The sequence below is a fragment of the Salmo salar genome, chromosome 13 (genome assembly GCF_965601325.2).
Source record: "Salmo salar chromosome 13, fSalSal1, whole genome shotgun sequence".
NCBI classification, from domain to species: Eukaryota; Metazoa; Chordata; class Actinopteri; order Salmoniformes; family Salmonidae; genus Salmo; species Salmo salar.
Genome location: NC_138303.1, coordinates 96,137,640 through 96,160,812, shown reverse-complemented (window position 1 = coordinate 96,160,812; position 23,173 = coordinate 96,137,640). Strand labels below are relative to the sequence as shown.

General features: G+C 41.7%; 2 protein-coding genes across 2 annotated transcripts; one reads left to right on the top strand and one right to left on the bottom strand.

Moving 5' to 3' along the window:
- Positions 1-13,447: 13,447 nt before the first annotated feature.
- LOC100194936 (Coiled-coil domain-containing protein 98) lies at positions 13,448-17,782 on the bottom strand. The gene is given in 9 exon segments (NM_001139965.1): positions 13,448-15,057; positions 15,139-15,247; positions 15,354-15,438; positions 15,546-15,665; positions 16,636-16,832; positions 17,027-17,093; positions 17,237-17,273; positions 17,357-17,447; positions 17,608-17,782. Coding segments are annotated over 9 exon segments (1,215 nt in total). The 5' UTR covers positions 17,695-17,782; the 3' UTR covers positions 13,448-14,635.
- Positions 17,783-19,255: 1,473 nt separating this feature from the next.
- plchb (1-acyl-sn-glycerol-3-phosphate acyltransferase theta-B) lies at positions 19,256-22,817 on the top strand (the record flags this gene model as incomplete). Its single annotated transcript, NM_001141489.2, is given in 6 exon segments — positions 19,256-19,301; positions 19,605-19,803; positions 20,168-20,240; positions 21,995-22,289; positions 22,481-22,555; positions 22,744-22,817. Coding segments are annotated over 5 exon segments (685 nt in total), but the record flags the coding sequence as incomplete, so codon positions are not given.
- Positions 22,818-23,173: the final 356 nt, after the last annotated feature.

Sequence of the window (23,173 nt, the reverse complement as noted above, 5' to 3'; positions counted from 1 at the left end):
TGCATCTTTAAAGCAAATGATGATCTCTAAACCTAGGGAAATGTGAAAATATTACACTATTATTATAACAGTATTTAAGATATTGAATATTCTTACCTTCACATTCTGGCCAGCAGCCTTTCTAGCAACGAAACTCTCAGGCATTCCAACTGCTGCACACATTTTTTGCTCCGCAGCGGACAACATTGTGAACTGGAATTGATGAGCAAAAAAATATATATTTTACACAATAATTGTTATGCTAAATACTAGGGCTGTTACAATACCAGATATTCAGCGGTATCGTGGCAAAGAAACAAAACATGAAGCGGACCATATTTCCTGAGGAAAACAGTCCTAATGTTGGAAACAAGCAGCCTTATGTTGTTGTCAACCAGAATCAAACGTTTATTTTCCAAGCTAGAGCACACAAGATTTTACATACAGTAGGTTATTAAACCAATGAGTTTAGACTGCTTTGTGTTTTCCTTTGCGGTGGAAAATCAGGTATCGTAGTTTTGCGATACTGGTATCGTAAAGAGCCTACTAAATACTGCAGAAGATAAACAATTACACAAAACAACATGCATTTCATTATTTCATAGATATTGTCAAACACACCCAAAATGCATAAAATAAAAAAACATGTATGAGGTATTTTACCTACCAATCTACATCTAATGTAGAAAACCAAGAAGCACATAAAAAAGTATATACACTACTGTTGAAAAGTGTGGGGTCACTTAGAAATGTCTTCGTTTTGAAAGAAAAGCTCATTTTTTGTCCATTATAATAACATAAAATTGATCAGAAATACAGTGTGGGCATTGTTAATGTTGTAAATGACTATTGTAGCTGGAAACGGCAGATTTTTTATGGAATATCTACATTGGCGTACAGAGGCCCATTATCAACAACCATCACTCCTGTGTTCCAATGGCACGTTGTGTTAGCTAATCCAAGTTTATCATTTTAAAAGGCTAATTGATCATTAGAAAACCCTTTTGCAATTACTTTAGCACACCTGAAAATGGTTGTTCTGATTAAAGAAGCAATAAAACTGGCCTTCTTTAGACTAGTTGAGTATATGGAGCATCAGCATTTGTGGGTTCGATTACAGGCTCAAAATGGCCAGAAACCAAGACCTTTCTTCTGAAACTCGTCAGTCTATTCTTGTTCTGAGAAATGAAGGCTATTCCATGTGAGAAATTGCCAAGAAACTTTAGATCTTGTACAACGCTGTGCACTACTCCCTTCACAGAACAGAGCAAACTGGCTCTAACCAGAATAGAAAGAGGAGTGGGAGGCCCCGTTGCACAACTGAGCAAGAGGACAAGTACATTAGTGTCTAGTTTGAGAAACAGACGCCTCACAAGTCCTCAACTGGCAGCTTCATTAAATAGTACCCGCAAAACACCCGTCTCAACGTCAACAGTGAAGAGGAAACTCAGAGATGCTGGCCTTCTTAGCAGAGTTCTTCTGTCCAGTGCCTGTGTTCTTTTACCCATCTGAATCTTTTCTTTTTATTGGCCAGTCTGAGATATGGCTTTTTCTTTGCAACTCTGCCTAGAAGGCCAGCATCCCGGAGTCGCCTCTTCACTGTTGACATTGAGACTGGTGTTTTGCGGGTACTATTTAATGAAGCTGCCAGTTGAGGACTTGAGGCGTCTGTTTCTCAAACTAGACACTCTAATGTACTTGTCCTCTTGCTCAGTTGTGCACCGAGGCCTCCCACTCCTCTTTCTATTCTGGTTAGAGCCAGTGTGTGCTGTTCTTTTAAGGGAGTAGTACACAGAGTTGTACGAGTTCTTCAGTTTCTTGGATTACATTAAAATGGCGCCGGAAGAAATGCGAGCAGTTTTACGGGCGCCCAACCAATTGTGCTATTATGTGGGGGGTTTTTGCGTTATTTGTAACTTATTTTGTACATAATGTTTCTGCAACCGTATCTTACGGCAAAAAAAGAGCTTCTGGATATCAGGAGAGCGATCACTCACCTAGGATTAGACAAAGATTTATTCGTCAACAAACAAGACGCACAAGACATTCTCCAAACACCCGGCAGGACCGACATCCATGTTATTTGCAAGAGGAAGCGACACAGGTACAGAGGACAAAGAGCCGGATGCCTGGTCAGGACCCGAAAAAGGCGAGTGGGAAAGCTGCCGTTACCGTCAATACTACTCGCCAACGTGCAATCATTGGACAATAAACTAGACGAGGTACGATCACGAGTATCCTAACAACGGGACATCAAAAACTGTAATATCCTATGTTTCACGTAATCGTGGCTGAATGACGACATGGATATACATGCTGCACCGGCAAGATAGAACAGCACACTCCGGTAAGTCAAGGGGGGGCGGTCTGTGCATATTTGTAAACAACAGCTGGTGCATGAAATCTAAGGAAGTCTCTAGATTTTGCTCGCCTGAAGTAGAGTATATTGTGATAAATTGCAGGCCACACTACTTGCCTAGAGAGTTTTCAGCTATACTTTTCGTGGCTGTTATTTACCACCACAGACAGATGCTGGCACTAAGACCACACTCAGTCAGCTGTATAAGGAAATAAGCAAACAGGAAATCACTCACCCAGAAGCGGCGCTCCTAGTGGCCGGAGACTTTAATACAGGGAAACTTAAATCAGTTCTACCAAATTTCCATCAACATGTTAAATGTGCAACCAGAGGGAAAAAAAATTCTAGATCACCTGTACTCCACACACAGAGACGCGTACAAAGCTCTCCCTCGCCCTCCATTTGGTAAATCCGATCACAACTCTATCCTCCTGATTCCAAGCAAAAATTAAAGCAGGAAGCACCAGTGACTCGGTCTATAAAAAAGTGGTCAGGTTAAGCAGATGCTAAACTACAGGACTGTTTTGCTATCACAGACTGGAACATGTTCCGGGATTCCTCCGATGGCATTGAGGACTACATCACCACATCAGTCACTGGCTTTATCAATAAGTGCATCGAGGACATCGTCCCCACAGTGACTGTACGTACATACCCCAACCAGAAGCCATGGATTACAGGCAACATTCGCACTGAGCTAAAGGGTAGAGCTGCCGCATTCAAGGTGCGGGACTCTAACCTGGAAGCTTACAAGAAATCCTGCTATGCCCTGCGACGAACCATCAAACAGGCAAAGCGTCAATACAGGGCTAAGATTGAGTCATACTACACCGGCTCCGATGCTCGTCTTATGTGTCAGGGCTTGCAAACTATTACAGACTACAAAAGGGAAGCACAGCCGTGAGCTGCCCAGTGACACGAGCCTACCAGACAAGCTAAATCACTTCTATGCTCGCTTTGAAGCAAGCAACACTGAGGCATGCATGAGAGCATCAGCTGTTCCAGGCGACTGTGTGATCATGCTCTCCGTAGCCGACGTGAGTAAGACCTTTAAACAGGTTAACATACACAAGGCTGCGGGGCCAGACGGATAACCAGGATGTGTTCTCCGGGCATGTGCTGACCAACTGGCAGGTGTCTTCACTGACATTTTCAACATGTCCCTGATTGAGTCTGTAATACCAACATGTTTCAAGCAGACCATCATAGTCCCTGTGCCCAAGAACACAAAGGCAACCTGCCTAAATGACTACAGACCCGTAGCACTCACGTCTGTAGCCATGAAGTGCTTTGAAAGGTTGGTAATGGCTCACATCAACACCATTATCCCAGAATCCCTAGACCCACTCCAATTTGCATACCGCCCAAACAGATCCACAGATGATGCAATCGCTATTGCACTCCACACGTGAGAATGCTATTCATTGACTACAGCTCAGCGTTCAACACCATAGTTCCCTCAAAGCTCATCACTAAGCTAAGGATCCTGGGACTAAACACCTCCCTCTGCAACTGGATCCTGGACTTCCTGACGGGCTGCCCCCCGTGGTAAGGGTAGGTAGCAACACATCTGCCACACTGATCCTCAACACTGGAGCTCCCAGGGGTGCGTGCTCAGTCCCCTCCTGTACTCGCTGTTCACCCACGACTGCATGGCCAGGCACGACTCCAACACCATCATTAAGTTTGCAGACGACACAACAGTGGTAGGCCTGATCACCGGCAACGACAAGACAGCCTATAGGGAGGAAGTCAGAGACATGGCCGGGTGGTGCCAGAATAACAACCTATCCCTCAACGTAACCAAGACTAAAGAGATTATTGTGGACTACAGGAAAAGGAGGACCGAGCACGCCCCCATTCTCATCGACGGGGCTGTAGTGGAGCAGGTTGAGAGCTTCAAGTTCCTTGGTGTCCACATCAACAACAAACTAGTATGGTCCAAACACACCAAGACAGTCGTAAAGAGGGCACGACAAAGCCTATTCCCCCTCAGGAAACTAAAAAGATTTGGCATGGGTCCTGAGATCCTCAAAAGGTTCTAGAGCTGCAACATCGAGAGCATCCTGACCGGTTGCATCACTGTCTGGTATGGCAACTGCTCGGCCTCTGACCGCAAGGCACTACAGAGGGTAGTGCGTACGGCCCAATACATCACTGGGGCTAAGCTGCCTGCCATCCAGGACCTCTACACCAGGTGGTGTCAGAAGAAGGCCCTAACATTGTCAAAGACCCCAGCCACCCCAGTCATAGACTGTTCTCTCTACTACCGCATGGCAAGCGGTACCGGAGTGCCAAGTCTAGGACAAAAAGGCTTCTCAACAGTTTTTACCCCCAAGCCATAACACTCCCGAACAAGTAATCAAATGGCTACCTGGACTATTTGCATTGTGTGCCCCCCCCCCCCCCCCCCCAACCCTTCTTTTTACGCTGCTGCTACTCTCTGTTTATCATATATGCATAGTCACTTTAACTATACATTCATGTACATTCTACCTCAATTGGGTTGACCAACCAGTGCTCCCGCACAGTGGCTAACCGGGCTATCTGCATTGTGTCCCACCCACCACCCACCAACCCCTCTTTTACGCTACTGCTACTCTCTGTTCATCATATATGCATAGTCACTTTAACCATATCTACATGTACATACTACCTCAATCAGCCTGACTAACCGGTGTCTGTATGTAGCCTCGCTACTTTTCTAGCCTCGCTACTGTATATAGCCTGTCTTTTTACTGTTGTTTTATTTCTTTACATACCCATTGTTCACCTAATACCTTTTTTGCACTATTGGTTAGAGCCTGTAAGTAAGCATTTCACCTGTTGTATTCAGCGCACGTGACAAATAAACTTTGATTTGATTTCTCACATGGAATAGCCTTCCTTTCTAAGAACAAGAATAGACTGACGAGTTTCAGAAGAAAGTCCTTTGTTTCTGGCCATTTTGAGCCTGTAATCGAACCCACAAATGCTGACTCTCCAGATACTGAACTAGTCTAAACAAGGCCAGTTTTATTTCTTCTTTAAATCAGAACAACAGTTTTCAGCTGTGCTCACAATTACAAAAGGGTTTTCTGATGATCAATTAGCCTTTTAAAATTATCAACTTGGATTAGCTAACACAACGTGCCATTGGAACACAGGAATGATGGTTGCTAATACATGGGCCTCTGTACGCCTATGTAGATATTACATTAGAAATCTGCCGTTTCCAGCTACAATAGTCATTTATAACATTAACAATGTCTACACTGTATTTCTGATCAATTTTATGTTATTTTAACGGGCAAAAAAAATGCTTTTCTTTCAAAAATAAGGACATTTCTAAGTGACCCCACACTTTTGAACGGTAGTGTATATATTATTAAAAATAAAGAATTAAGAAGCACATAAAGGCTCTAACCTATCTGAAGTAGATCATCCAATCAGGCTTGCACTGGGAGACCATGTCATAGGGTGTTACCAGGCAGACCAGGTGGAGGAAACTATCCAGCATCAGGCTCTCCAGGCCTTTAGACAGCTCTCTATACAGGACCCCAGAGTAGGTCAGATCCACTGAGCCTGAGGAGGAGAGGGCAGACATACTTAAGACTGTAGGATTGATTCATAGAAAAAGCATGTCTCTGTAACAGGATTGAGATGGATTCCTAAGCATGAAACACACCGAGAATCTCACTGTCAATAGACTGGCGATAGGCACTTATCACACTGGGAGGCCGTTCCTTCTCTTGCTAAAACAAAAGCGGTACCTGCTGCTTGCCGGGTGAAGAAAATACAATTTCTACTTGCAGAATCGCAATGCTCGTCAGCGGCCAACAACTTGACTTTGAGCCAAAACAAGAGCATGAACCCCCACGTGGAAGAGCAAATAGCAGTGACAACAAAAAGGAAAAAGAGGGCATTTTCTCCATACATCCTTGGATGAGCCAGTCACACTTCATATGCGATGTAGGCTATGGGATGGTAGCTAGCTAAATGCACAGACGCAATGCACGCAACACTAAATACTCCCTCCAAGCTAGCTAACCAATGTAGCTAGTATTGATATTATAATTATTTAAAAACAACTGTGGCCATCTGGCTAGTATCAACAAGGGCTTTCTACAAAATAGCAAGATTAGCACAGCTAGCTAGCTAGCTAGCTAGCTAGCTAACTAACAATGTCCTGGTATGGGAATAGAAATGGAATTAACACCAGCTCTGGAGTGTTTGAGAGTAGTTCACCTTTGTAAGTAGCTCTTCCTAGCTTGGTGACCTGCAGAGTCCTATCCTGTGGCTCTGTGGACACAGTGACAAGGCCTTTCTCTTTCAACAGCTCAACACACTCCTGTGTCACCTCCCACAGGCTCCTCTCCAAGCACACCTGTTTCTTCTGGACAGACAACAACGTGCCATCCATGAAGTCCATGACCTGCTCTAAGCTGTTCGTGATCTGAAGGGAGACAAAGAAAACAAACACAAAAACCATATCATCAATTCATTAATTAAGACCAAGTTCTTTGCTAAAAATATACATTAAAAAAAGAAACTGGATTTTTCTGGAATTCACTTATGGATATTCTTCAAGAAGTGCTCACATTTAATCCAATGACTGACAGGATGAGACTCAGGACACCCATTCCGTTATCATGCATTAGGTTGCTTTTACAGATCTCCATTGGCACGGACACAAGCTTTTTGACCTGAAAATAAAAAAAGGTGGACAGGAACAATGCATTAGATGAGTCTGTCAGAACGTGCAAACACCTGATGTCAGTACATAGTACTACATGCACATGTTTACGGTTGTTGCTCTTTACCATGACTTTGTCTTTGTCCTGTAGGATGAGGATGCTCTCTCCATGAGTGTCTATCCCGGCCCGTCCAGCACTCCACACCATCTGCTTGTACTGGCTCCTCTTCAGGAAGTCTACTGCCATGTACGGAGAACGCAGAATCACCCTGGTTCAAACACACAATGATGGATCCAATTAAGTCTATAAGAACTGTCATTATCTAACACAGAGATGCAACTTATGTTATGACATGTCGCATGTGAGAACAGCTGTTCCTAGTAGCCTTAGTAGCAGTAAAGTAGTCTGAGACAGGTTAGCTTCTTTGCTTTGGCTTACCTCTGAGCAGGTAGGTTGATCCTGGCAGCCAGTGTGGAGGTGCAGATGAGGAGACAGAGAACCCCAGCAGAGTAAGCCTCTTCCACCAGCTTCCTCTCCTCACTGGTCAACCCACTGTGGTGATAGGCCAGGCCGTACGGCACTGTCTTCTTGAGCACCGGACACAGGGAGCCGTTCCCACTGCTCCTTAGCTCCCCCAGCAACACAGCCTTCTGCCTGCATGCACTGGATAAAGTCCCTGGAGAATTCAAGAAGAAGTGGCATGTTGGATCAATCACAATCCACACAATCACAGCCACTGGACAGGCTTACCATGATTTGGAATACAGAGAGGAGGGATACAAAGATATGTCTCTTACTTTTTCATGTATTTGCAGATCATCTCAGCCATGTTCTCACAATTTTTCTTGGTGGGACAGAAGACAAGGCACGACTGGCTTGGAATGACCTCAGTTACCAAGGCAACAATATGATCCTGATCGATCTTCTGTATTGCACTGGAGTACTGGAAAACAGAAGGATTAGTCAGGTGTTAAGACTTCAAATACAATGTGTCAGCCTTCAACAGCCGACTGCCTGGTACTGGAGACAAGTATATATTTCATTATAAACCGGGTAGTTAGAGCCCTGAATGATGATTGGCTGAAAGCTGTGGTATATCAGACCGTATACCACGGGTAAGACAAAGCATTTATTTTTACTGCTCTAATTATGTTGGTAACCAGTTTATAATAGAAATAAGACACTGATAAGAGAATTATCTAATAAAGGCAAATGAATTAATAATCCATTATTAATTAGAAGTTATGTAGCATGGGTATATATAGCCTGTAGCAAGAGTAACTAAAGTGTTAAGTATAAGTCTCATGAGATTGACGAGGATAAGAGAGAAATGGAGGTCTGTGTGTTTAAGTAAACATAAAGAACTGTTAAACTGTGGTTGACCTGACCTAGCTTGAACCCTCCAGGTTTCCCTAATCTCATTGTACTAAAAACTGTCAGCTGGGTAAGAATTTACGGTGTTGAGAGTTCTGAGGAAGAACAATGAACTCTCCTTAGTGTGTTATGTGTGTGTGTAAATGAGGAGCCTGGTATATAATAGATGTTTTGTGTATGTTGGGCAGAACGTTCTCTGAATAAAGCCGAATGAACCTTTTGCAGAAAGCTGAGTCCTTGCCTAATTATTTAACCCATTGTCTTACAAACCTTGGGAATTAGTCAAGGCTTATTGATTGTTGATTATTATCATTAAGATATAAAATTCCATTAACAGACACCTCGGTGTTTGTGGTATATTACCAATATACCACGGCTAAGGGCTGTATCCAGGCACTCCGCGTCATAAGAACAGCCCTTAGCCGTAGTATATTGGCCATATACCACACCCCCCTCAGGCCATATAAAATATGATGACTCTTCAAAATAAAATGGATGAACATACCTTAAAGTTTAGGAGCCGAGAGAACCTGAAGCACTCCTCCTCTTTTGGCTCCACCTCGTATATGCTGTCCTTCAGTTTAACATACTCCATAAGCTCGACCTGAAACATAAACACCATGGCTATCAGTGGCCTACAATCACAGAGACAAAGCAGTGCACAACCCGCAGTCTAACTTGTATCCATTTTAAGTGAGGTTTCAAAGAATATATATGTTGGTGATTTTCATGTTGCATGTAGACTCTCACAAACAAGAAGTAGGCATACCACAGAGGATAAAATAGCATTGTGTATATCAAGCCTATGGTTAGGAAATTACAAACCGGTCTGAAGTCATTAGTGTAGTTATCTGTGCTCAGAAACCTCTGAAGATCTTGGACATTGCCCAGAGTAGCACTCATTCCAATGATCTGAGTTGACTCTGTGTAAAGGAGAAAATAAATGTTTCAAAAGATCTCCAATCTCCATGAACATGATGAGAGTAAGAATAGCAGTCACACTTACTGTTGACATAGAGCACTTTGGCTAGAGTCATCTCAATGATAGCTCCTCTGCTACCATCACCCAACATGTGGAGCTAATAAAAACAGATAAATAATTAGACACTACTGTACAATATAATTGATTGCATCAAATACACAATGCATCAGAGGATTCATTTTTTGTGTTTAGTGAGTGGCTATTCTATATTTGCCAATGATAATGTCTTAGATGTTTATGTACTAAGATATTTGCATACCTCGTCAACAACCACCAGCCCCACATTGTCCAGTCTGTTGGCCTCTATGAGGGAGTTGATCAGGCTGTGGGCCTTCTCTATGGTGGCGATGTACAGGGACCTCTTGCCACTTCTCTTCACTGGAGGGAACCTGCCCTTACTGCCAGCATACTCCTCCACCATGAAGTCCAGCTCCAGGTCAAAACTGGCCAACCCTCAAACCTTGAAATGCATGCAGATTTGCCATTGACATGAGTTTTGTGACAATTTCCCAACCCAAATGTGACCTTGAATACTAAAATGTTGGATTATAATTCCTGTGTAGTTGGATGAAAGAGGAATTATAGATATTTTGTAAACATAAAATAATGACCACAATACCTTCTCCTGCACTAGAGATATGTATGGCAAGATGAAAAGGGCATCCCTCTTTCTGCTTAGAAGCTCTTTGAGGATGAGAATCTCAACCACCAGAGTCTTCCCACCGCTGGTGGACAGAGAGTAGATGAGGTTTCTCCTCTGCTGAACTGAGTCCAGGTTTAGACAGTTCTTCTGCCATTCTGAAATAGAAGAGAGCATTGATTATGATCCTCTGTAATATGAAGCAGGGCAAGAAATCCAATTACTCAAGACAACCACACACTTTTAAAACATGGTAAAATTGACACAGAACTACAGTGAGGACATGCAATTAGACAGGGAAATGTGGTAGAAAGCTATTCACCATATAAATCTTTGATTCCTTTGAGATTACATATCAGCGCCTTCACTTTGGTGGGAAGACCGAAGAAAGGCCTAAGGTCCATTTTCTCCATGGAGACAGATTCCATAGCCTGCATGGCAACACTGATCTCCTCTGTAACTACGGCCTCCTTCTGCATTGCAGTCCGTGAGACACTAGAAGGAGCTGCTGCATTAACGAGCATGGCTCTCTTCAGATGATCTGACATGCTCTTCCTCGCCTTGGGGACCACACCTGCATTGTGCCTCTCATTTCCATCTTCAGTGCTGATAGACTCAGGACGTCTCGTAGGCGTGGACATTTTGTCCCCATCTGGACAGCAGATCCGCTCTGCTGTTTGGAGAGAGTCCTGTTGAAAGGCGAGCTGTGAGCTTTGCATGTCTAAAAAAGTAATTACTGAAGCCCTTCAGGATTGAGTCTGTCATTGAGTCATCACGTGATTTTTTCAGATAGTTGTAGGTTGAAGACTTCAGTGAGGTGAAGTCAGGGTTCTCATGCTGCAGAACCACAGGGCATTGGTAGCTGGTTGCATGGTCAATGTCATGACATCTCATGTTCTGCTCCTCTCTATCCAGCTTGGCCAGGAAAGAGCTGTCACCTACAATGATGTCATAGTCCCCAAATAAATCCTCAGTGTCACTACAGTACTGCAATTTTTTTTAAAACTGTTAATACATGTGTAACGCACTACTAGACAATATATGATCAGACCACAAACAGTGTACTGTACGGTTGATATGTTAGCTACCCACCTCACTGAACTTTGCATCCATAGATTGGTCCATAGCCCTGGGATGCTCCATTTCTCCTGTGCTGCTGTTAGGACATTTTCGTCCAGAAGCACTGGGTCTTTTCCTTAAGGGCGTGAGATGACTTCTGAGCCCATCTCTGAACCTCTTCCTCGAGGACAGTCGTTTTACTTTGATCTCGGCACTCATTGTCAAACCTGACTCTGTCTGACACCTAGCCTAAGCAAGTAAGTAACGTTGCATTCAATACAAGCATGGTGACTGACAAGTTGAGCTCCCCAATTACTTGGTAATGTTAGGTTTTGACCAACTATTTGTTTGCATAACCAATATAATATAACTATTTAAACCTATATAATAAAATTAGTTGTGGTGCATAACTTATGAATACTAATGCTAAACATAAGAGGTTTATATTGTATTAACATAGATTGAGCGACATATAATAGACATGACTAACTGGAGGGTTGCTGGCTAGTAGGAGTGTAGGCTGAGTAGACTCTTGACACACACACACAATGCCTGGTTGAGGGGCCGCTCAAGGACAGGTGTACGGGAGGGGCTGGTAGAATGGAAGATAACTGTAGCACAAGAACAGGCACTGTCCTTGGGTGTCTGACTCTCGGTTACACACACGAAGATAAGCTAGAAGACAACTATGCCTGGCAACAAAGATGCGTCTAGAGGCTGGGACCAGCCTGCACGCCAACGATAGGCTGGAGTAAGTCTAAACCACACCCAAGCCTCTACTCTGACAGGCCAGCAGTGAGCGGGAACTATCTCTGTCAGAGTATTTAATGAAGAATTTATGATGTCATTTAGAGTTCTCTGTCTGCCCTGCGTGGTGTTACAGAGATCCCGTATATACGAACCACACATTTACCATTCAAGTGTTTGCATTAATTAAAGTACAAAGAAATCGGAAGTTACTATGTGCTGACTATTTTGTTCTGATACCAGATCGAATTGACGCAACTTTAACAGTAAATTAGTCAACTTGGGTGAGTGAGTTAACAAACTAGCTTTAAAAAATGTTTTACTGGCTAACGTTAGTTAACGTTAAATAACGAAATGTTGCCAGAAAACTCTACGTGTTTCGTTACTTTACGTTAGTTGAACGTAGCTAAATTAAATGACGTTAGACATGGTTAAAGCTTAGTTTACTACCAAACGACTCAAAAAATGGTCTGTATATACAGAGGATAACTTTTTTAAATTAGTTAAATGGCTACGGTACAAAGAATTCAATTTTAAACGGTTAGTGCTATCGGGGATCCTTGGGACGTCCATACCCTAATTTTAAACCCTATTCTAACCCAACCCTAAATCCTAAACCCTTACCTTAACCGTTTTAAATGTCAACTTCAATTGGGTGACGTTAGAGTTGGATCCGTTTAGTAAACATGAATTTATTTAACGGATTAGCCCATCAGAGACGAGGAAATATATACATCTAACTTCAAATTGAGTCCAGTGGAGTAAATAGACTGTATTTATTCCGACCTATTGACAGTGATACAATTAGTTCATATTTGCAGTACCGTATTTTTATATTTTAGATTCATTATATTTGTTATAAGGAAGTATTAAGATGTGTTATATGGAAATTTAACAAATTATCACTTTGAAAATCTATTCATTATGGGAGGAACTACTGATCATGCTCCATCCAACATTTAAACTTGAACAGGATGTGACGTCAATGTTTGTTTCTTCACACAGCAGGTCAAAAATGCTCGCTGTCCGAAGCGTTCGATCTTTATAATCAAACATTTCACGGCTTGGAGCCACATATAAGATTGCAGTTTTATTCATGTGTATACATTTCATTGCTAGGGATAAAAGCACAATCATACTGACGTTCGTAATGATTAAGATAACCTAGTATTAGCTAGCCAAATGGCTAACCTCTAACTGCAGCTATGCCATCCATTGTTAGCTAACGTTAACAAGCCACATGTGTCCTATAAACTAGCTAACTATCCAGCATCCGACCCGTTTACTTACAGCTGCATTAGGGTCTGACATCATTCCTATCTAGATTAAGAAACCACAGAGACAGTGCTGTAATATTTGGGATAATGAGACAATTCGGAGTACAAAGCATTTGTCATCCCTGGATTGATGTACATTTCCCGAACCATATATTTTGCCAGTTCCGCGGTGTCTTAATCTACACAGGAATGCTGTCCGACCCTATGTAAGCAAACGGGTCGGATATGCTGGCTAATAAACTAGCTAGCTGGCCAGAGTAAACTATATTTGATGTAAGCTAATGTATTCTTTACTTTACTCGCAGAACAATGTCTCAGTATCCCAGGCTCGTCTAATGTAGTCCAGAAGAACGATGAAATTGTAAACGATTTAATCTGCATATGTAACGTTACGATTAGCTAGCTATCCATCTAGTAAGAGTGCACAAATAAAATCTATATGGATGGACTAATTGGGTTTCGGATGACATTTGAAAATGCAAATATAACTTGATTCATATGCACTCTTGGTGCTCAAGGAGTGACATTCCACATGACGAACATTATTACCATTATAAACAGGATTTGAAGCCATGTCTCATTTGTTTACGTCTATGGCAACTACATTGTTGGATGGATTCACATAACTTTATGTACATTTTTATCTCCCCAGCCATTATGGATGGAGAATCCATATGAACAACCACAGAAGGGCTGCATTCTGTGGAGAATGTTCAAGAATGTTCAGGTCTGTCAGACTACAGTACATAATACAGTACTGATGAGCAGAGATGCAATTGAGCAATGTTTCATTATAAAATGCATACATTTCCTCCAAACTTCTTTCCAATAGCTGCTGTCCCTGTTTATAAACCCCCTCACAGGAACAATTTACAGTAGGCACATAACATGTGAGAACTTGGTCAGATAAAGCTAAACATGTTCATATCACATATCATGTCATATTAACAAGGTGTTTATTCCTTTCCAGGTCTGTGGTAAGAAACAGAGGGGAGATTTCCAAAGCCATAAATAAAGCTCATTCTATGGGTAAGTCATCAAATCACTCATTTTATTATTGACTGGTCTTGGGACAGAATATCATATGATCCAATACTCTTGGGTCAGCAGCATTAAGCCTCGAGGTTGCTCTGTGATAGTTTCTCTTTATAAAACGTCAATGCACCATCTATCACTACTGACCAGAGGGTACTGATGACATTGTGTGCTACAGACCTGTCTATTGCTCAAAATGGCCATGTTTTGATCATTTAGGCCTTTCTATAATACTCATATTTTCCTCCGCAGGATTCATGTCTGGACCCACATTATGAAAAATTGTTGATAAACACTAAAGTTATTATAATCAAGAACTTGGACAGTCACTTCTAAATAAAACATGTTGCTCCTAAAAATGAGCTAATTGAAGGCATCCCTGCAAACATATCAAGTTTTCAGTTGTTGATAGAGGACTGTTACAGGGGAATGCCACAGAATTTCCTATAATCCATACACAGTGACATTTAATGCAAAATGACCATTCTTGAGTGGTCCATTTGGTCCTCAGAAAACCGGGGAGTTGGACACATCTAAATTATTTCCGTTCCGATTGGCTGGGATCAAATCCTCCTCGGTCTCTGACCCACTGACTGACAAAGTCTCATCAGTCTCCTCCAGCATGCCTTTCCTCCTCTTGGGCACCTCAGATGATTCACGAAGGGGACATTTTCTCCAGGATGTACCTCCGCCTCTCCCAAGCCTCCCCTTCCTGGCTTTAGGGAGTGTATGACTCAGGATCAAAGGCAGTGTTGTGGCAATGTCTATGCCATGGTCAGTGCTGCAGCAGAACTCGGGCAATGGAAACCCCTGGAAGTTTAGAGCCTGCGTTTGGAGTAGAGATGCCCCAGGAAATAGTGTTTTGATGACCTCGCAGAGCAGCACATTCTCCCGGGGCTGTGCCGGGGTGGAGGCTCCATCTGCTGAGACTGGAAACAAACGTAAATAAAATGTTCAATACACACAAGAATAAATCAAGATTGATTCATCAATAGAAACAAAGGTTATACTTTCTCTCAGCTCTTGTTTCCTCTCATTGACCATCCTTCTTAGATCAGAAACGTCTGCAAGCAGCTTCTCAACCAATCGTTCACTCTCCTCCACTTTCTTACATGCCATCTGTGAAAAGAAAAACAAGTCCCAGGTGACACCATGTTTACCAATGGTTGGACTGTGCAGTCTTTGGTACACCTTTTACATTTCCCTTGCCATCAATTCAACGTACCTTCAGTTCACCCTGCAAGGAGTTGTTCATGTCATTAATCTCATCCACCTCATGCAGAGATCCATCGGAGGAGAAGAATTTAGATCTACACAGGACAAAAAGTGTAAGACTAGTCATTCAGGTACCAGACAAACACACATATTACATTTTTCAAAGTCAATAGTGCCCAGTGCTGAGGCCCAGTAGTAGTACCTGTGTTTCCTAACAGCATGGTTGTAGTTGACTGATGAACAAGATGCAGAGAGTCTCCAGTAGTCCTGCTCTTCCAACAAACCCAGGTTGCTGACCAGGACAGGAACACTGCAATACTGACTAATAATAATAATAAAAAGGGGATTTCTTGAAAGGTGCTTTAAATCCAAGGACTGTACAGCAAGAGTAAAAAACAAACCATGGATAAAACTACAGTGTACAAGACATTAGGAATACCTGATGATTCCATTTTATTTAACTAAGCAAGTCATTTAAGAACAAATTATTATTTACAAGGAAGGCCAAACCCTCCCCTAACCCAGACCATGCTGGGCCAATTGTGCGCAGCCTTATGTGACTCCCGATCACGGCCAGTTGTGACACAGCCTGGGAACGAACCAGGGCCTGTAGTGATGCCTCTAGCACTGCCTTAGACCGCTGTGCCACCCGGGAGGCCAATAGACTGACCAGGTGAAGGCCATGATCCCTTATTGATGTCACTTGTTAAATCCACTTCTATCAGTGTAGATGAAGGGGAGGAGACGCGTTAAAGATGGATTTTTTTTTAGCCTTGAGACAATTGAGAAATGGATTGTGTATGCATGCCATTCAGAGGGTGAATGGGCAAGACAAAAGATTGAAGTGCCTATGAATGGTATGGTAGTAGGTGCCAGTCGCACCAGTTTGAGTGTCAAGAACTGCAACACTGCTGGGTTTTCCACACAACAGTTTCCTGTTTGTATTAAGAATATTCCACCACCCAAAGGACATCCAGCCAACTATGTGAAGCATTGGAATCAACATGGGCCAGCATCCCTGTGGAACGCCTGACACCTTGTAGAGTCCATGCCCCGACTAATTGAGGTTGTTCCGAGAGCAAAGGGGGTGCATCTCATTATTAGGAAGGTGTTCCAAATGTTTTGTACTCAGTGTAGAATATATAAATTAAACTGTTTAAACTAGAGCCGAGTTAAGCAGAAAGCCATACTGAACAGATCAGTTTTTAGTGAAGGCAGTGATAGACTACTCACAGTGCAACACAGTTTGATTCAAAACAGTGTGAAGGCCATCAAAATGTGAATGTACTGACCTGCCATGTGATCTGTAGACTGCATACTCCAGTTTGTGAGTGGAGCCTGATGTTGTGATCTCACTGGGTGTCAGTAGCAGAAAGATCAGCTCATGATTGGAGAGTGCCCTCTTCAGGTTCTCGTGGACTACTTGCTCTCTGAAGGTAATTTGTTGATCTGTGTTTCTCCGCTGTTTATACCAACCAATCACATTCTCCTGGATAGGAAAGTGAAATAGAAGAAAGAGGGTGAATAAAAGTGTGCTTTGTTGGCTAATCAAACAAGATAGGAAAGGAAAGAAACGCAACGCAAACAACTTGCCTAATGGCACAGGTTCCTTTACTCCCTGGACTTAGTTGCAATACCACCATCTGTGACATCAATATTATCACGCTATATTCTTCCACTTACCTCCTTATAGTTGGATAAAATGTGCCTTATTTCATCCCGGTTCACCTCCCCTATTCTATTATAGAAGCTAAGGGAGGTGGAGAGAAAAATAGATTTGTTTAAGTGACATGCTTCCAGAAATGATCTATGATAGTAAGTGATATACTGTTGAAATAGTTACACACACAGCTGAATCACAATTTTAAGAAACCTTTAGTCTCTGCAGTTTACCTATTGAGCTTGCGACATGATATGTGTTTCTGAATGTCTGGAACAGAAAGCAGGGTGAGACAACAGTCAGCACACACCAAGATGATATTATAAAATGTAAGTACACAGCTGATGACTCACTTATTGTATGCTCAAACTGTATGTTGTCGATTTGAGAGTCAGTGATGTTGCTTCGCTCTTCAGCTTTGGTCTCCCCGAGAATGAGACCTTCCTGCAAAATGTTATGAGGTAACGTTACATACATGTGTACAGTCAGTTTAATATAATAACCAGTATCTGAATAGGTAAGCTATTTGGTCAGACCTATCTGTTGTGGTGTTAGCTAACTAGCTAACGTAGCTAGTTAGCTAGCGATCTAGCCAACTGCTTACCACATCAGAGTCACTGTTCAAGTGCTGAAACATCAATGAACCAAGAACAAATCCAGAGACGCGAATATAAGAGTTTGAGTCCTCCATGCTTCTTTTTGTCAGAAAGACAACATCAAAAGTGTTACCACACAAACATAAGGAGTAATCCAGACACGTCACAGGGGCTATAAAGCTGAAGCATCCGTTTAGAACGTTTTCTCACCACCAAATATGGTAGCGAGAGGAAGTTCAGTCGCGGGTAGTGGGAGAGGATGTAACTAGATGAAACTGGACCGACATTCTGCTAATTTTATCATCGATGAAAAATCTGATCTCCAATACATTGTTCTGTTCCCAAAACTACAATCTGTTACGAACACAGTGCACTAAGTTGAATAGACTTGACGCTTTGCCAACTTTTTTTTTTAAATGGCGTTGTTTAGAAGAAGTGCAATGTCGAATTGCGTTAATGCATACGCGCATTTCATAGAGAAGACATTCCCTAACTGAAATATGAAAATACACGCCAATAGGATCTCGCTAGCTCGTGTTTGGCTTTGCCCACCTCCTTGCTTGTTCTGCCCACTATGCTTAATTTCCTCCAACTGTAAACGTCACAGATAAACTATCTCGGGTTAGTTATAAATATATTTGGTGTTACGATTGCGTAAAAACAGCGTTTTTTTTCTGCGCAGCTGAATATGCACGAAAGCTGAACTTTTTTCGAGCAACTCGCCAGTGGGGGGAGTGGTTTTATTATTTCCACTAGTTACCACAGCCATAAAGTCAAAATGGCTTTTTCGTAAAAAAATGTATATTAACAGAAAATTGCTTTTGTTCTTAATTTATGTTTAGGGTTAGGCATACGGTTAGCTGTTTGGTTAATGTTAGAGTTCGGTTAAAAATCACTTTTTAGGAAGATACAGTGGTGTGAATTACTTAAGTAAAAACACTTGAAAGTACTACCTAAGTAGTTTTTTTGTGTATCTGTACTTAAGTTTACTATTTATATTTTTGACAACTTTACTACATTCCTAAATACAAGTATGCACTTTTTACTCCATACATTTTCCATGACACCCAAATGTACATTTTGAATGCTTAGCAGGACAGGACAATTGTCTAATTCACACACGTATCAACAACCCTGGTCATCCCTACTGCCTCTGATCTGGCGGACTCACTAACACAAATGCTTAGTTTGTAAATTATGTGTTGGAGAGTGCCTCTGGCTATCAGTAAATAAATAAAAAACAAGAAAAGTATGCCATCTGGTTTTCTTTATATAAGGAATTTGAAATGTATTTATACTTTTACTTAAGTATATTTTAGCAATGACATTTACTTTTAATACTTAAGTATATTTAAAACCAAATACTTTTAGACTTTTACTCAAGTATTATTTTACTGGGTGACTTTCACTGTTACTTGAGTTATTTTCTATTAAAGTATCTTTACTTTTACTCAAGTATGAAAATGGGGTACTTTTTTCACCACTGCGAAGATGCATTGTATTGTAGATGCATTGTAGAAATAGGCGCGGTTTATGACTTTGTGAATGTGGTAACTAGTGACGTCCTGGTTTTATTTTTACAGCAGATCTTGCGCACTGTCCTGTGGCTGACTACACTGTTGGGTTGCAACCTGCGACCACTACCGCTACAGCGACGTACAGAAGAATGGAAAACTCGCTAAGACAACGAAGAGGTCTTCAGGTTACTATTTCTCTTTAATACATTTGGAAACATTTCATGTTCTGCAGTCAAACTCGGATATGGTAGGCTCAATAATGTAAGCTATTTCTAGTGGTTCTCTTCTCGGCTTGGCTGTATAGTTAGCTAGGCTATTTCGGTGTTCATATCCCGTTTCAGATCCTGTTTACCTAGCTAACTTTACATAGCTAACTACCTAGCTAGGCCCAAGTCAAAAATATGAATTCAGTCTCCTCTATTATAAAAAGAAAATATAATGCTTATTTGGAATGAATAGCTAATAAACGTTATGTCTCTCTTCTGTAGATAACTTGAACCATATGTGCCATACCAGTGCATGACAGACCTCTCTGAGGGAGGGATGGATGACCTGTGGAGTATAGCGACTTTGTTGCTGCAGGTGTGGTTCTCCGTGATGATTGGGCTCATCATGATACCAGCTATGTTTGGCCTCTCCCTGGGGGTCACTTCGGTCTACATTCAGATTCTGGTCAAGATATTGGAGGTAACTGCTGGAAGTTCGATATAGCTCACTATTTCTTATTTTATTCTGAAACATTTTATTGAAGCATAACCTCATATAGCATCTAATAAAGAACTATGTTATTCTGTTTGCGAACAGATGATTTATGAAAAGATACATATTTTTTTGTATAAATGCATTAATCGGATATTTCATGGATTTATATTCACTACTATATGTAGGATTTTGTGCTCTGTATACTGTATTCATGTTGCCCCCTGACCCCGTAGAACAGACTGACATAGTTAATGTTCAATGCGGGGAACGCGGGGCAGTTGGGCAAGATGCAGTATGTAGAAAGCATTGTGTGTGAGGTCAGCTGAAAATAAATCTGTTCTATGGGCAGTGGGCCACCCTTCGGATCCAGAGAGGACACAGGGATCGACCCACTCTGCCAGTGCCTGCTCCGCTACCCAATGGTGAGTGACATTACACTCACTACCCATCGATGAATGAGTTCATGCTGAGGTCTGGAGGGACCCTGTCTGTGTAACTTATTGTGGATGACTATCAAACTGTAGCCTAATCTTTATTTTTTTCATTAACTTTTGTACTAAGCAATTATTTTCTATGGTTCCTTCACTATGCTGAATGATACCATTTGAATCAATACTCTTTAGTTTGTATTTGCCCCTAACTGAAATGTGAATAGCCCTGTGATAATTATTAGGCTAATTACACAGTAATAAGGTAATTATACATCCAGTAAGTTGAGTTGAGTTCTGATGGTCTATAGGAGAAATATTTGAATTCAGCAGAACTGCATTTCCAACATCCCATTGTTATGTGGAGTCCTTGGTTCTGCTCTTAGAGCATATTGTTTTGTAGTATGAGGGGTTGAATGAATTCAGCTCTGTCTGGAAGGAGTAGAGTAGACCCTGTACATGTGACTGTGTGTCAGTGTGGTGGCTTATGATTGGTCAGCTTATGATTGGTCAGCTCAGCTGATGTGGGGTTGCGGAGTGGTCATCACGAGCTTCTATACCCACAATATCATAAATAAAGTCTGCCCATTTCTACAATTTATCTTCTTAAAAGTATATTTTGTAAGTAACCTTAACCACACCGCTAACCTTACGCCTAACCCTAACCTTAAATTAAGACCAAAAAGCACATTTCTGTAGGCAAGTTTTACTTTGTGGCTATGTAATCTGACTTTGGGGATATGGAAGCTAGTGGAAACCGTGTGGAGTGGAGCAGCCATGTCCCACTCTGATGATGCAATAGAGGATTGCATAACTTCAGGCAGAAAACTGACTCTCTGTGTATAGCTTAACCCTCAACCCATGCTGTGAAATACTGTATGCCCCCTTCATCTTCTCTTCCTTGGAAATATACTGTACAACGTTTGAAAGACGTCACGTCACCGTCTTCAGTGGAGCTATGTTGAGTTAAATTTGATACTTATTAGACATGTATATCATATTCTATTTTGAACTGCCTTGAAGATTCCAGAAGATCGGATTTATACTGGGGACTTTTTTGTGGTGTCTCTATAAGTTGTCTATCTGCAATCCTACCCTATGTTGTTGAATTAACACTCAATCATCTTCTGATCACAGAAACATTGGTATTCTAAATCAGGGTTGACAGGAAACTTAAAAAAGGACTGGTTTTTTTGTATGGAAGGACAAAAATGTCAAGTCAACACAATGTTATTATGCAATAAGATTTAGCAAACCATTCAGCAGCAGAGATGACAAAACCCACCATGCTTTTGTCTAAAACTCTTCTTCTGTGAACATAATACTAAAGCATATATAACTGTATAATCATGACAACAAGCAAATTGTTAACCAGTAAGTTATTAGAAAAGTATTCATGTTTTACTGGAACTGGGTAAAATACAGTACATCAGTGCTGAGGACAGATAAAAGGAATGCAAGCGCAGTGCTCTCAGTCGTACCTGGTACTGATAGGCTATGCCACAACAGTCCTCCCATCGCATTCCTCATTGGCATTTCCTTCTCTGGAAATACCAATAGAGGAAGAGCATAGATAGATACAGTGCCTCAATTAGTAGGTGTATATTTTACTCTTTACATACAATCCTTCTTATACATCCCCCACTCTACAGGCTTATCCATCATATTTAATGTCCTACATCTGAAAATCTCTGACTATGCTACCCACTCAGTGATTTATCTGTGCTGTTCCCCTCTTCTCTTCCCAGGACTCATCCAGAGGGAGGGTGGCTCTATGGAACAGGAGATGGGGGAGCTGCGTCGGTATCGTACCCAGTCCATATCGAGGGGAGAGTTTGCGCTGAGCGACTCATTCTACTTCTACAGAAAGGGCCTGGAGAGCATCGTGGATGACCAGGTGACTCAGCGCTTCTCCTCTGAGGAGCTGGTCTCCTGGAACCTCCTGACCCGCACCAACCACAACTTTCACTACATCAGCCTGCGCCTCACCGTCATCTGGGGCCTGGGCGTGATCATACGTTACTGTGTCCTTTTCCCTCTCAGGTGACCTGACCACACCTCCCCTTTACTCTATCCATCTCATAACCAATCAACAGCCCATTTGTTAAGTTCAGTTTCTGTCAACTGATGTGGATTTATTGGATAGAGTGCAATTATTACTACTAATATTATTATTATTAAACACGATTTGAATGTTATTTTATTTTTTACATTTGTTTTGATCGTTCTTTCAGGATAACCCTGGCAATCATAGGGTTGAGCTGGCTGGTGATCGGGACAACTTTGGTGGGGTTTCTACCTAACAGGAGGTAACGATGTACACAACAAAGTTTTTAAAGAATGTTTTAGAACTTTCATAAACTGTGGTGGTAGGAACATTGATAGTCACATTGAATGTTCCTATCTCTTATAACAGCTAGCTAGCTCGAGAGTTGATATACGGCTTGAGAGAATAGAATTTCCCTGGCTATTACTGTACATTGCTCTTGTGTTCTAGAGTGAAGAACTGGCTCAGTGAGTTAGTCCATCTGATGTGCTACAGGATCTGTGCCAGAGGCCTCTCTGCCACCATCCAATACCACAACAAGTTAGTATACGGCCCAACCTACCTAAAATAAACATTTAGGAAGTAATATTAGTATCAATGTTTTCAATGTCATGATGTCATTGAAATAAATACTTATTTTTTACAGAAATAATAAACCACAAAAAGGAGGAATATGCGTAGCAAACCACACCTCACCTATTGACATTGTCATTTTGGCCAATGATGGATGCTACGCTATGGTGGGTAACATGAACATGGCTGTGTCAACATATCACTGATTTTTGATATCGTATACATCACTTTTGGTTCTCAGCAGACTAGAGTTGTCATGCTCACTGTGTCCGGGTTTATTCCCAGGTGGGTCAAAGTCACAGTGGGC